Below are 15,898 nucleotides of genomic sequence, written 5' to 3' on the forward strand. Positions count from 1 at the left end.
TACATAGCGCAACCTGGTGAGCCAGTGCCTACCCTTATGCAGAACTCGTCTTACTGTAACAGCTCAGTTTGAGTGGACTCTGCCTGAAGTTTCTATCCCGTGTTACTGAATCTGGTTCCTCTGTGTTTGTGTTCTCATCTCGAGACTGTATTTACTAGTATGCGTGGCGGCAGCAAAGGAGAAAGCAAGCACAGCTCTTCCAAGGCTCCTCTGCTTGCTCACACTTCACCACTACAGTGGCCTGGGACCACTGGGGACTTCCGGGCTTCATGCAAATACCTCAAGAAGATGTTCCGCTTTCACATACTTAGACAATGAGTTTATAAGACGATCAGAAAAGAAAGACTCTACAAGAAATCAAAATCTCATTTTCTATTCTTTTTGACATCCACTGATCCTTTCCATTTCATTATCTATTATTTAATATTAAAATCATTAAATATTAATCAGGTTATTATTTCTCTAATCTATCCTCTTTGTAAAGGTCAAATTTTAAAGATCATAATGTTTAACAGAAATCAATTATTCTTAAACATCGCGGAGAAGAATATTTTTAGACGTAGATACATTTAGGTCCATTAAATTTGCCAAGCAATTTACACGAGAATCTCTTCAAAGTGACGTATGTGTGCACGTGCATCACAGAACACAGGAGAAAACAGGTGCAAAAAGGAAGCACTCTCGAAGGAGCCGTGGTGTTGGAGAAACTCCAGTGTAACTCCTGATGTTGACTCACTGCAGTTCAACCGGTAGAAAAAAGCAGGAGGGGCGCTTCCTGGCTCACACGGGCACTGTCATCTGCCACACCCCATCAGCACCACCCGCTCCAACACAGCAACGCGCTCTTGCTGTTCTTGACGAACTGGGACCTTCCCAGCAGAAGGAGAGATGCCTGTGGATGTTCTTCCTATTTCATCTTTTAGGATTTGTGAGCTAGAGGGATGGAAAGACCCAATGGAGCTGGAGCTGGGGCCCCAGGACACGGGGGCGAGCTAGGGCAGGAGGCAGGCCCAGGGCACGAGCTTCCACAGGACACAGCAAGAGCATCGGGTGTGGGACTCAGTGACCTGTTGAGATCACTGATGCTGAAAGATGCCCCTGGCTGTCATGGAGGGCAGCAGAGGAGAGAGGATGTGGCGTAAGGCAGGAGCCCGCAGGGTGTGCGGGCCAGGGATGCTGGCCCTCTGCAGATCACACTCCCGAGGCACCTGCTCCGGTGCACAGGCAGGAACGGCGGCTCATGACAGACCCTTCCTCAGAGGCCGCCGCTGGTGCCTCAGCTCTGACTCTCCTCCTGCATCTGCACCACAGCTTTAACGGCGGACATGTCAAAACCAGCGCAGACCCACGTCCCTGCCTCCTGACCACCACTGCTTCAAGGAAGGGTCTCGAATGTAGCCCAGCGTGACGGAGCCCACGGCTCCCCCAGCCTGGGCACGCTGTGCCCCGGCTGTGCACATTTACGTGGCTGTCCAAAGCTCAGTCTCGCAGAGCGAGACCCCGTGGCTCCACATCCCAGGGTGAGGTTCGCGCTTTAGTCCAGAACACGGATTCCCGGCCGTGCCAACCTCGAGAGCTCCGTATGCACTCCTCCTCGTTTCCTCAGGAGAGGAGGAAACAGAGCCAGAGGAGAAAAGCACCCCCCACACGGCATGTCAGACCGCGGCATCCGAGAGGCAGAGAGGAAAGGCACCCACCTCCGCCTCGATCTCCGCTTGCCTCTTCTCCAGGAGCTTGGCCACAGCCATGGCCCTGTGCTTACCGGACCGCTTGCAGCTCACGGCCCATTCACACAGCAGCGTCACCACGGCTTCGTCGTTGGGGGCGACCTGAGGACCGAGAGAAACAGGCGCCAGCACGTCAGATCCAAGTTCACCCGACCGACCGACCCCTCAGGAGGCAGGCAACGGAGGATGAGAGGCATGGAGGCCTCCCCCAGGTTTTATTGCAGGAGTTTCAGAAAGTGCTTCCAAATCATTTATTTTTATTTTTGTTTTTTAGTTGTTGGTGGATGTTTATTTTACTCACTTACTTATATGCGGTGTGAGAATCCAACCCAGGGCCTCACACGTGCAGGCAAGCATTCTACCACTGAGCCACAACCTCAGCCCCCAAATCATTTTTAATCAGCACATAAAAACTTCAGCCACAAGGAAGGAGGTAACTTACTAAGAAATCACCTACAATTCCAGGAGAACGAGGTTTCCTCACACAGGGTCACATCCTGGCTTCTCCAATCCCGAGAACTCAATCTCATGTCCAGACAGAAAGAGAAGTGACCACTGACCCCAAGAGCAGCTGCTGCCAAGTCGAGCAGTCCATGGTCCAGTTGACACCCAGGACCTCGGCCGCTGGCTCATGTCCCACAGAACCCCCCAGGCCAGGTGATTAGTGCCCAGCCCATGAGAAACCAGAAGGAATGAACCAAGGGGAGGCTGGAGGTGGGCAGACCATTCCACCAGGATCAGCCTCCCTGAGAAGCGACCCCTCAGAGAGACCCGTGCACAGCCAGCCTGGGTCCCTGCCGGGCTCCGCACGGTGCCTGGAACCACCACCAGCCCACAGATGGACCAAGGGGACAGAGGGCGAAGGGACTCAAGGCCCATGTGACAGGAACTCTCACTGGGGTGGAGGTGAGGGTGGAGACAGCAGAGACAGCACTTCCATGCAAACTGTCCTTTCCTTTCCAAGTCCCCACACCAAGCATGGGACACTGGCCACCAGGTGTTGGCACCTCAGGTGTACGACCACCACATTGGAACCAGCAGACATCACAACGTCAATGCTTCCTTCCACTGAAGGTCCCACGTGAGACTGAACATCTCACTGCAACCGGGAAGAGAGCGCCCGAGACCCTGCATGTGCTCGGTGGCATCTCGGTGGCTGGGCGGGAGGGTCGATGGCTTCCCGCTGTTGAAGGAACTGTGAGTTACCAGGCACCCTGATGACACCGGCCTTCGGAAGCCAGGCGGCAGCTCCCGGGAACCCTCGTCGTCGCCTGCACCACTCTGAAGACCAGCCAGCTAAGCAATCTGTGCCCACAACTGCAAACGATGCCCAGGGGCTGGAGGAAGACCCGTCACCTGGGCACCCAGGTGGCAAGAGTCTGAGGCCACAGGAGACAGGAAGGCCTGGTTCCTCAGCCTGGAAGTCCTGCTCCCCCAGAGGCCGGAACCAAGAGCCACGCAGGGCTGACCTGAGTGGGCAGCGGGACCGCTCAGCAGGGGTGAGGTGTCACACAGGGGTGCCATGGAGTGCGCCCGTGACAGCCACGCCGGGAACACAGGTTGTATCCACACGCAAGGATGGGGATCTTCACTCCATGCTTCCACAACGTAGAAGAAAAAACACTATTTCCATGTCAAAGAAAGAAAACTGCAATGGGGCCTTAGAGGAAAAATGCAAGAAAACAAAAATAAACGCGAAGGACAGAAAAGACCCATCTGGACCCTGCGGGACCCTGCTCCCCTGCAGCCTCGAGGGACAATCGAGCTCCACTCCGGGACTGTGTGGGGCAGTGGCCTTCCACCCACTTACACAGGTGACCTCCTTTGCCTCTTACAAGCCACTGAAACCAGAGAAGAGAAGCCAAGGCCGACTCCACGTCTAGGCCCAGAACTCACCTGCGCTGCCGGACACCCGCTGATGAAGGTCCCAGCACAGCCCCACCTGCTGCCCACAAACCCACACCTGCTGAGCTAACTCGGCTCATCGTCCCTGGGGAATCCTGTCTTGGGTGCATTCTCATAGAAAAAGGGCACCACCTCAGGCCAGGAGCCGGGGGTCCTCTCCCTCAGGACGGCTCCTCGGCTCACTGGAGTCCCCAGGCCACACCAGGCCTCACCTGGGCCCGTGCGGCAGCTCCTCCCCCAGAGGGACACAGCACTGCCCCCCGTTCTGCACTGGGGCCTGGGTTCCTGCCGACCAAGCGGATGGAATGCCGCCCCGTGTCCTGTGGGGTGTGGCAGACGCTGCTGCTGCGGGTCACTTCTCTTCGCCTGTCACTACTCTTCCTGTGCGTTTGGCAGGAAGCAGGGCTGGCTCCTGACGGCCGCCTCTTCACACCTGCACACCTGACCTCACGTGGCTTCCGTGGCTTCTGTGGCCACGAGCGAGTCCCTGGGCAGGCTGGTCCAGGAAGCCCTAGGCAGAGCTGTTCCACACTGATGAGCGGACTTCTAGCTGAGGGCAAACACCGGGCCGCTCTTAGGCACAAAGGGCACAGAGTTCCTGACGCGTGGAGAGGGGAGTGGCAGAGCTCTGCTCACGCCTGGGCATCCCGCACCTTTCCAGCCCGCCTGACTGATCCCTGCACCGTGCTTCTGGATATGCAAATAAACTCACCCTTTAGATCTCTGTCATTCAAAGAAACTTCAACTTATCTCCTTTTAAAAAAAACCATCCAGCTAGATTACAATAATTACGATGCTCTTTCCCCTTTTGTGTTCTTATCCCATTAAATCATTGCAAGGCCACAATGCTAGATTAAATTAGCAAAATCATGTTTTGAGACCTGCTACAAATGATTATGACAGTGACTTACACAAAAGTGCTGAAGATGAGCTGAAATTACATGACCTTCCAATTTTCAAAGAACGTATTTCACCTCCACAAGAAAAATATTCCCAATGTGTGGCTTTATTTATACTCTTGGACATTTTCCAAGTTTTGAATGAGCAAATATTGCTTCTAAGCTAAAGAAATCAAACATATATATATATTTTTTTTAAACATCCATAATGCAGTATCCTTGATGCTAATTCAGAATACAAAATACATCTAGAATGTCTAACAAAACTCCAGATGGCTTTAAAAAATAATTTAAAAAAGATGGACTGGAATTTAAAAGACTCTGAGAATGGTGGGGGTGGGCAGAGGGACGGCCACCTGGTGGCCTAGGCGGCTGTGGTCCAACACGTTCCCGAGATGGCAAGAGGCACTGCGCAGACCTGCCAATCACAGCGCTCCCCACTCTCGGCGTGATGTTACACTCTGGATGTGGACCTCTGACCGGCAGCGAGACCAGGCAACACTGAACACAAGGAAAAGTACCTCTGTCAGGGATGTGTTAAGGGCCAGGGACGTAGCTCAGTGGAAAAGTGCTTGCCTAACGTGTGTGAAGCACTGGGTTCAACCCCAGCACCACGAAACACAAAAACAAAACCAAATTATCAGGGATGCATTAGTTATGTCCTGAGCTCAGCCTTATAAAATGTCTGGCATGCTCAGAGAGTAGGGAAAAGCAGTAAGACACGCGCAGGCACTGACCGGAGGCACTGACCGCAGGGACAAAGAGAGGTGTGGCTGCCGAAGGACACTGTCCCCTGAACGAGGGGACCAGCAGCGCCAGCGGTCGGGATCTCCAGGGAGGGGATAAGCCCAAGTCTGCCCACGACTCTCAGATTCATCAAGCAAACACCAATGCCACCCGCGCCTGGTCACCTCCACACATGCGCTGTTTCTGCGCAGGCGTCTCCCGCAGCTCCTTGGGGTGGCCGGCTCTCTGGAGGGGCCTGGGGCAGGTTCTCCTTGCCTCGCACCCTGGGAGGCAGCACTGAGGACCTTGAGAGCCCGTAACACCCAAGAAACAAAACAGAAGCCAGGGAAGCAGGACTTCCCCTCTGGTCTTTGGTTGTTTTTAAATGCAGTTAGCAGTTAAAGATAGCACAACTCTGAATTCTGAGAAGAAATGATATAGATAAGGAAACAAGGAAGCCACTCCATCTGATAGCAAAACCAACTGCCATTCGTCTGCACTGTGACAATAAGACACAAATCTATCGCTCAGTTAAATCATCAACATCTACATATCACAAATGAAGACAGCAGAGGAGCCTTAGAAATCTGTCATTGTATGATCATGTAAATCACAGGTCAGTGAATTATAATCACACAATACACCCTCCCAAAACCCCCCGGAGAGTACAAATATCTCATATTAAAGTAATTAAAACACTATGCTTAATTTGCAAAACTCACATCTATATGGGTACAATGAATGGCACTATTTGCATTTTATGAAAAATGAAGGAAACAAAAAAGTAAGAAGGGAAATACAGATTGCCAGAAGTCACCAGCCCTGCAGGCTTGACCACCAGCTGCCCAGCCCTGAGCACAGGCACAGGAGCTGGCCATGTGCCACCACACCGAGGGGAGGTCACTGACCGGGCCACTGCACCCACAAGCAAGCAGGTGCTGGGGACAAAGAAGAGTCCAAAACCAGGACTCCAACCCATCCCAATGGCCCAAAGCAAGTGGAATAAACAAAGGCCACTGTTCAACTTGAGGATCTGAATTCTCTAATTTAAATAATGTCTACTATGTTAGAATTATCAAAGAAGCTTCCAGAAAATTAGATACCACTCTTATACACAAATGTGCCAATATTAATATGTAGAAAATCACACAAAAGTTGCTCCCTTCTGCCAAATCTGCCTCTGGAACTTGTTTATTCTGCTCTATTATTACTTGAAACAAAATGTTTTTTAAAACGAAGCAACACAGGCCCGGAATGAACATGTCAAGATGGCGCCAGGGACAGAAGGAAAGAAGCCTTCAGAGAACAACCTGGAAATTTAACTTCGACTTTACACATCCTGTACAAGTCAGAATTTTTGATCCTGGAAATTTTGGCACCTTCCAAGATCTAGGGTTTTCTTCCCTAGTTTTGCATTTTTTCTGTTTTTAAACAGGAACAGTTTCTGAGGGAGAAGGTTAAGGTCAATGGGGAAATTCGGGAAAGTTGTTCATATTGAATACTTCAAGAATAAAATCACGGTTATTCCTGAGAAACAGTTCTCTAAGAGGCATTTGAAATATCCTACCAAGAAAGACCGTAAGAGGAAGAATCTTCGTGACTGTGTGGCTGCCTCTGACAAGGACACGTCAGAGCCACTCAGGACCCAATCTTCACTCTCCCTCTGAGGAGCAAGCACATGAGCCTGATCATTGTTAGCCTCTCTAAGCACCGGTTTCCTCATCTATAAAGTAAGAGATCAAAAAAATGTATCTCGGGGATACCAGAATGGCCGCCTTCTCGCTCCCGGGAGAAGTCTGTATTACTACCTTTAAATAAAACCTGCTCTATAAAAAATTTTTTTAAAAAAATGTATCTCGTGGTGCACGCCTATAAGCCCAGCAGTTCATGAGGCTGAGGCAGGAGGATGGTGAGTTCAAAGCCAGCCTCAGCAAAGCAAGGTGCTAAGCAACTCGGTGAGACCCTGTCTCTAAGTAAAATGCAAAATAGGGCTGGGGATGTGGCTCAGTGGTCAAGTGCCCCTGAGTTCAATTCCCTCCCCAAAAAAGTACCTGGCATACCACAGAAAATCTGGGTGGCCTATGTGCACAGAACCTGGTGTGTAAGGAGCACTCAAACCGTTAACAAGCTGTGTACACAGCTGCAGTTTAAGAGTCCCCCAAAGGTCTGTGTGCTAAAGGTTTGTTCCCAGGCCACGGTGCTGGAACCCCAAGACCTTTCCTACCTCTCTTTGCTCCTAGCCAAGAAATGAGTGGTTCAGCCCTATGGTGCGCTTCCTCCATGACATGCCATCAAAGGCCCAAAGCAATAGGGCCAAGAGATCACGGATGAATCTGCTAAACCTGGAATCCAGGATACACCTTTTCTGTTTCCAAGTGGATTCTCTCATGTGTTTGTTACAGTAACAGAAGGCTCTATCTCACACATGCTCCGAAGTAACCAAGAGGCTCACCCCAAACAAGGTGAACTAACTTAGAGGCCCTAAGGCAACAGCAAAGTCTGAGCGTGTGGACATAAGTTCGTTTTCCCAACTATGTTAATATAACTGACATTTTGCTAATAAATTTATTTCAAGAAAGAAGAAAGCAGTAGTTATAAAAAATTAGCAGTGCCCCTCTGAGTGTGCAGGAGAAAGCACGTTCACCTCTGAAACAAGCCACGTCCACCTGGCCAGGGTCAGCACTGATGACATGATCATGGATCCATGGGGCCACCCCCATGCATGCACCTCCGTGCCTCGAGTGCCACCCCCGAACCTCGAGTCCTGGTTTCAGAAAGTGACTTTCCCCCTTATCTTACAACAAAAAGCACTGAGCATTAAAATGAGCATGATCCGTTTTTCACCATGGAACCGCAGCTGGCCAGCCTGGGCAGGCCCAGCCCTCCGGCGGCTTCCCAGCAGAGGGAAAGGACTGCGAAGGTCAAGAATGCAAGGAGCCCGACAGACGCTGGCCGTGCCCCATGACAAGTGGACTTGGGATGGACAAGTGCCGGCCAGAGCCCCAGGCCAGCACAAGCAGCCCCGCCGTATCTGCCAGGCCTCCCGGGTGCTGAGCCGCCTCTCTGAGCGCCGGGGTCAGTAACAGCAGCAGCTGGGGCTCACAGACACATGCCTGCACACTGGCACGGCTTCCCGCCGCGGTTCCCTGCCATCGGCGTCAGGAAGGAGAATGCCCACTCACCACGGAGGACACGGAGGCCCATCCTGCAGAAGTGGGCCGTCAGTCCCCCAGAGACACGCACCGGCCTGCGGCCTTGAGGCCGAAGCTCCCTGCAGCGCACTGCCCCTCACTCTGGGGGCCCCAGGCCGACCACAGGCAGCGCCCGAGTCGCCAGCGTCCTGACCCCACGCATCACAGACCCCAAGGGCTTTCACAAGCTCCCGAGGCCGGCCACGCTCAGACACCCGAAGACTGCACTGCCAGGCCAACACAGGAGGGTCCACCACTGCACCACCCTACCCCTCCAAGACACTTCCCACGGAGGCGTCCACCGCCGCAGCTCTGTGACAAGCTCAGAAAACCAAACTCAGGAAAAGCCCAGGAGACGCCCACGGAGCCCCTGCTGGCCTGGGCTGGCAAGGGGCTGGGAGCAGAGGTGACACCCCACACCTGGAGGCACAGAGCGTGGACAAGCACAGCCATGTGGGACCCAGGTCTGTGCTCCAGGTGTCCACGCCCACAGAGCACTTTTGCCGCCAAGGGCAGGCCCAGGCTGGGAGGGCCTCTGCCCAGGGCTGGGGGCAGCACTGGCTCTGGGCTGGGGACTGCTGCTAACTGAAAGGCAGCGGGACCGCGCACAGAACAAACACGAGCAACGAGCACGAGGGTCGGGAGCAGGGAGGGGAAGTGCAGCTGCTGTTCGCCCAGCTGGTCTGCCTTTTCATCACACAGGACAAGTCTGCTTCCTGGGGCCGCAGGGACAGAAGTGAAAGGCAGCTCCTCCTGCCCCTAGGCACCCAAACTGCAGCTGACTCGCTCACTCCCCTCCCAAGCAAGGAGGAAGCCGAGGGGAAGGAAGTGGTCTGTGGCTCTGCAAGGCCGGGCTCCTGCCTGCGCCTGTGGCCTGGAGGCAGATCACGCCTGACAGACTGGGCTGTCTGTCAGGTCCCACAGGCAGGTCCCACAGTCCCACAGCTACTCCCTCGCTCTCGTCTCCCTCACCCGGAGAGAGGGCTCTGCCCCACCAGGTGGTCAAGCCAGTGCGGCAGGAAGAAGTTGGCAGCCACCGAGAGCCGACCTGCTGCTGCCCGCACAATGTCTGGGTCCTGGGGACGTCACCCACAGAGCCTCACACACGGCAGTTCCTGAACGGCCTGAGGAGCAGGCGACAGTGAGCCTCAGCCTGAGGAGCATCCGAGACGGGGTGCCCTGCTCACACGGCCGTGCCCTTCCCGGTCACCCTGGTCCCCGCCCTCCTGGATGTCCTGAACTCCACACCCTGCCACCAGGCCACACTGCCTCCTGTCCACCGTGGCTCCTGAGTCTCTGAGCCCACAGAGCAGCAACTGAGAAACCAAGCAAGAATAGGAGACCACCAAGGCCTTGAGGTCTGCTTTCACCCCCTGTAGCCCAGGACCCAGGCCCTGACCAGGAAGCAGGAGCAGAGGCCGCGGGGGAGCAGGCAAAGGAATGAGGCACTCCCGATAGACAGTGAAGGCACCCGCCAACCTGGCACCCCACAGGCCAACTGCAGGCAGGACCCAGGTCTCAACGTCCTGATCCCATGCATCACAGTAACAGAGCCTTCACCAAGTAACAGAGCCAAGTACACTCAGCAATCTCAACCGCAGCTCTCTCCCCACTCCCCAGGGGGAAGCAGAGATGCCCAGTTTTCCCTTCAGCTCCAGAGAAAAGGGCATCTGGGAGGGTGAAGCTCAAGTTTCCCACACAGAAGTGGGAAGCCTGCTGTGCAGCAGGGGAGCACACCCAGACAGACTTCCGAGTTCCGGAAGAGCACACTGCGAGCCCGCTGTGAGCCCGCTGCAGCCCGAGCTGGGCCTTGTCCTGTCTACCCTGCTGTCAAAGTCCAAGACACATTGTGAAACCCAAGAAAAGGAAGTACACTCGCAGGAAGAGAGATGGGCTTCTGTGCCACCACGCCACTTCACGGACAGCTGGTTCCGTTGGCCCGCCTGGTGAAACACCAGCAGGGATTTATTTAACTCTCGCTCACCGTGGCAGTTTTTGAAACATGCTTGTAACAGTGCTTCGCGATTCTCAAAGTGCTCGTGTTCCCTCAGAGACAGAGGCCAAGTGCTCTGAGCTTACTGGACGAGCACGCAGGCTGTCACGCAGCCTTTACTAGCTGGCTCAAGGTAACACGTGGGTCAGGTCAACACAGTGCTGCAAGGGCTCCCGTATGAACTCCAGAAACACACGGTGAGTCAGCGGTCAAGGAAAGAGTGACCCCTGGTGGAAGGGAAACAGAACTGCCATTTACACGCCGACATACACTCATACTTTGATGCGCACTTTAAAAATTAAAGTTAGGTGAGGTGGCATACACCTGGAATCTCAGCTACTTGGGACAGTGAGGCAGGAAGATGGCATGTCTGAGGCCAGCCTGGGCAACTCAGCAAAACCATCTCAAAATAAATCAGGATGGGGATGGAGCTCAGTGGCAGAAACTTTGCCTAGCATGTGCAAGGCCAAATGTATAAGTAAAAGAACTAATTTAATGCTAAATATTACTGAAGGGTCTGTCCTTTCAGATGTTCAGTCAGATTAGTGGGTGATCAGCCTGAATGACAGGCTAAAAAATGTAGCTTTTGTCTTACTCATAAGACAACGTCAACCAGAGAACAACCACACGCTCACTTGTATCAAGTGTCCCCAAAGTCAAGTCAACACTGAACATAATCACTGCCGACCAGGGCAACACTCCAGCTGGGCACGGGAGCCAACATCACACAGACGCAAACAGACACACATACACAGACACACACCCAGACACACACACACACACACACACACACACACACACCACTGGCTCAACGGGTTTGCGTCAAGAAAAACTTTCAGTGCACACAAATTTCTTCATAGTCCTCCACCTACACTGTCATAATTACTGTGCTTGTTATTAGACAAAGGAAGCTTTTAAACACGTGATCTGAAGCTCCAGTCCCTCTGGCACCCCAACAGCTGAGTGAGGCACCCACTCTCCACTGGGCTGTGAGGGAGCCCTACAGCATGATCTTCAGAAACAGCAGTCACTTCTGCCCTGACAAGACAGCCTCATTATCATTTTCTCCAGTGGGCAATTTGAGTTTCCGTGGGCCAACCTATCCATTAGACCCCTGGCCGACCCCAGCCTGAATGGTTTTGATGGACGTGCTAAAAACCTCACCAGGGAACGCTGGTTGTTACCCAACACTTGGCACAAGAAGCTCAGCAACACAAAAGGATGTTTGAATTTTGGGTATGCTATTTTTCTTCCAAATAACACACACCGATGTATTAAGATCTCAGAGCTCTTGACACTTCTCATCTAAGTGTCATCTAAGTGTCTCATTCTACTACAAAGAGACTGTGAAGTGTCCACCCCAAGAGAGCAGACCAGCCCGTAACTTGCCTCAGGAAGCATGGAGTTATGCAGACCCACAACAAGGGTCCCTCCCAACATGCTGAAACACTCCATTCCCGCCCACAAGAGAGAGAGGTGACACACAGGTCTGTCCCTGTCCTTGACACTCTGACCCCGTGTGGCACCTTTGAGAATCAGGGCAAGGACGCACAGAACAATTCCCAAAGAAGGAGCCCTGTAGACGCTGCACCAGGCTCACAGAGGCAGGGGAGGGGGCTCGGGAGGGGCTCTGATCCACCTCTTCCTCCCCCAAAGGCCAGGTTAAAACCAAGGCCACCTGGCTCAATCGGCAGGTGCTCCCAAAGGCCAGTTGAGACTCAGCCCTGCTGACCCCAGGCCCAGCCCACGCTGGCTGCGCTTCAGGCATTGTCATTGCGAAAGGAAGACACTTTTAATTCTCCCGTGTAAGACTGAGGGAAAAACAACTGAAAACGCTATTTACCGAGTAGTGCATGAATGAAATGATCTGTTACTAGGAAAATAACGTATGATATTGTGCTTGTGCAATGTCAGGTGTCAGCATGGCTGGGCTATGCTTCCTAACAAAGCTTTGGTCAAATAGCAGTTGAGATGTTGCTGCAAGGTTTTTTTGTTGTTGTTTTTTGTTTTGTTTTGTTTTTTGTTGTTGTTGTTTTGGTTTTTTTCAATGGGATGAGCATTTAAATTGGCAGACTTTGAATTAAGCAGACTGCCCTCCATAACGGGGGTGGGCCTCTTCCAGTCCACCGACAGGCTGAAGAGCAAGACTGGGGTCTCCAGAGGAAGAAAGAATCCTGCCCCCAGACTCAAGCGGCGACACCTGCTCCTCCCTGTCCCCAGCTGGCCCAGCACACGTCGCACTTGCCACTGCCAACAATCATGCAGCCGATTTTAAAACGTAAATAAATAGCACTCTCTCTCTTACACAGATAAGAAACATGCACACATGTACACTCTCTCTCTCTCGCTCCTCTTCTGGCCCTGACAACACACTGCAGTTTTCAAAGACCCTAACCGCAGATGCTGGTGCACTGCCCTCTGCTGGGCTGAGTATTAAAACGCATCCCCAAGTCACAGTCAAATCATCTCACGGTCCTGATAGGTTGAAGGATGTTCTGCTGGACTACATGAAGAGGATGGTAAGGGTCTGAGAAAAATCGTCCACTCAGTCTACCCAGGTAGACCAGCCCAGTGCATGGCTCGTGTTAATAACGGCGAGTCCAACAAGAAAAATGAGCGCACAAGCCTTCGTGAAAATCACACTTTAAAACAGGTTTTGTCAGAGTTTACTGGATGACGAAGAAGAAAACACACTGACAACATGAAAGGCAAAAGAACAGAAGAAACTGACCTACCTCTTGAGTGTCTTTGTTTTGGTTTGCCCAGAAAATCTTATGGTAAAGTGTTTCCATCGAGTTGCTGGAATCAGTTCGGTCAAAACAGTGCCGATCCAAGACTTCCAACGTGTGCAGAACCCGACTAATAGTCACCCCTAGATGAAGAGACGAAGCACGCGGTTAAGAGGGCCGAGGAAGCGACAGCAGAGCGCGAGATCATCGTGTTGTGGGCAAGGGGGTTCCCCAGAGAGCTGCCCGGGACCCCGAAGCCGACACCCTGGACAGGCAGGCTCTAAGAGGCACACACTGAGAATGTCCTCAAAGGCCACCGGAGAGCGCCAGTAAAAGCTCCTCGTCCTCGCAGAGAGCAAGGTGGGAACCCGGAGGTGGCAAGGCCCACCGGGCGCATGGCTGGCTCTCCCTCGAGGGCCGTACCTGCGGTCGACTCCTGGCACTTGTCGAAGGACCACCGGACTTCCACGGCGCGCCCTCTCTGCTTTATCTGCTGTTCCACCTCATAAATCCTTGCTCGAACCTGAAAGACAGTCGCTTCTAGCTAACCGGTGCTGGGAAAGGCGTGGCGGTGTCTGAATCACGCCAGGGTTTTCCGCCCAGGCAGAATGTCCGTGGTGACAGCGAGCCGGGCTGCAGAGACAGACTGTGCCCAGGGACAGCCTTTCAAATTCACAAGTGGTGACTCAACGCCAGCTCTCAATGACAAACGTCCACAAAAATGCTCTATGAGCATTCATTTTTAGGATATTGAGAAAGGGTGAAGGTTTTTAAATATTCTCTTTGAGGCATTGTCTAGTCGGGAAAGCAACTAGCAATGCTTTAGTAATTCAGAAAACTGCTGCTTGGTCTAAAAAACAACAAGGATCTTATTCTAAGTGTTACAACGCTATGGTTCAAGTTGCATAATCCCTTCAAACAGATCAGCAGCCCCATCAGACCCCAGAAAAGTCACTAAATAACACGCTGCCACCCCAGGAGGCTCAGTCAGATGGTAGAATCACCACCAACTGGCCTGGGACAGGACTCTGAGCAGGACTGCCCAGCAAGAGGGTGACGGGAAGGGGTGACTTCCTGAACCTCGGTGGCTCAGAACTGGCAGAGAAGCCTGAGGTCTCCCAGGGGTGAGGGGCAGAGCTGGGGGAACTCCAGCCAGACACTAAGCCAGGCGGGGCCCTGTGCCCAAACCCTGGGGAAGGAACACCCACCCGCGGGGCCCGGCCCACCTGCTGATTGAACGCCGTGTTCCCACCCGGCATGGGGAGGCTGGACGGGGCCACCTGCAGCAGGTCCAGGGGCGAGCCTGGGTTCACGCTCTTGCGTTCGTTTGTGGAGTAATTCCACACCAAGGCACTTGGGCAACAGAGAGTGACCGTCTGCAGGGGAAGCAGGGGAGGCAGGTGAGCGGGAGGAAGGGTACCAGAGCCTCACAGCAGCCACCTGTCACAGCCCGCCCGCCTCCCCCCGCTGACACACCCACGCCTTCCGTTCCGGCCGCCCAGGGTAACCTTTCAGGTAACGTTTAGAGTGAGACAGAACAAGAATACGTCACTTCCAAAGTCATAACACCTGAAAGAAATGAGCTTTTTTTAAAGGCTTTCATGTAGGAGCTCCATGACCGCTGGACCGTCCAGGGCCGAGCCAGCGTCTCAGCCCCGCGGCTACCTGCGCATCCCACAGCGTGTTCCTCTTTGGCTGTTGGCTTAATGACCCATTTACAAGCACGGCCTGCTGTGAGCTGGTGTGCTGGACGCGGCCATCAGGCCGTGTGGGCTCCGCCCAGCAGCCCACACTGGTCACCACACCCTGCCCACCTGTCCCCACTCCACGAGCTGGGTGGGGTCTTTCCCAATCTCCCCAAGAGAACATGAGCCACCCAGCAGTCCTGCATGCCAGGGACACCGACCAACCAAATACCCCTTGTCTCCTGCTCCCAGACTCCCCCCAACCAGTTTACTCTCAGCTTAGAAACACATTCGGACCCCGACCATCAGGAAACAGAAGCTTTGGCGAATCTCCACTGGGGGCTGGGCATGGCTCAGTGGCACAGCACTGGCCTACCACAAGCAAGGCCTGGGTTCACCCCCACCACTGAAAAAAGACCATAAAGGTGCACACAAATGTCGTCGTTATATATATTTTACTTTTTAATACAGGCCTGATGTGTATTTAAGTGAGTAAATATATCAAATGTCACATCTACATAAAATCTCCACATACCCAGCAGCCACCAGCTGGTCAGCAGCTGGTGATGCCCCAGCTGGAGGTCGTAGGGGCTCTTCTACTCTGACCCCTCCAATACCAACCTGCACACAAGACACAGGTCCTTGCTCTGGGCCCTGCCTATGCTGGAGCCTCTGCCAGGAACCTGCACCATGGCTTCTGCTGGACGTTCCTCTAAGTGCTCACCCAAAGCCGGCCCATGTAAAACCCGCCCAAGGCAGGCCGGGCTGAGGGTCCCTCGGTGACTGCCTGAGCCCGTGCCTGTCTCCGTCAGCCCTTGTCCCATCAGGGACACTGCTACTCTGTGACTCTGCCTTCCCACAGGGCAGCCAGCTCCAGCAGAGGGGAGACCCTGCCTTCAGGGCCACCAGAGTTCCAAAGGGCGCACTCAGAGCTCAGGACACGTGAACGGGGCAACCCCGTGGGGTCCCGCAGGCAGGTGGGCCTCACCCAGCAGCCAACACAGGCTGCGCCATTGAGCAGCAGCCAGGGTGCCCACCAGGGA

General features: G+C 53.5%; 1 protein-coding gene across 16 annotated transcripts in view; it reads right to left on the reverse strand.

Annotated features, from left to right (window-relative positions):
* The window catches only part of MED12L (mediator complex subunit 12L), a 250,273-nt gene that overhangs the window by 174,046 nt on the left and 60,329 nt on the right, over nt 1-15,898 (reverse strand). For all 16 annotated transcript variants that reach the window (XM_079100927.1, XM_079100930.1, XM_079100926.1 and 13 more), the window contains 4 exons: nt 14,397-14,546; nt 13,594-13,693; nt 13,177-13,313; nt 1,698-1,829 (listed from right to left, as the gene is read on the reverse strand). In XM_079100927.1, coding sequence (XP_078957053.1) covers nt 1,698-1,829; nt 13,177-13,313; nt 13,594-13,693; nt 14,397-14,546 — 519 coding nt within the window. The remainder of the gene's footprint in view (nt 1-1,697; nt 1,830-13,176; nt 13,314-13,593; nt 13,694-14,396; nt 14,547-15,898) is intronic.

Source organism: Sciurus vulgaris (assembly GCF_902686455.1).
Source record: "Sciurus vulgaris genome assembly, chromosome: 10".
Taxonomy (NCBI): Eukaryota; Metazoa; Chordata; class Mammalia; order Rodentia; family Sciuridae; genus Sciurus; species Sciurus vulgaris.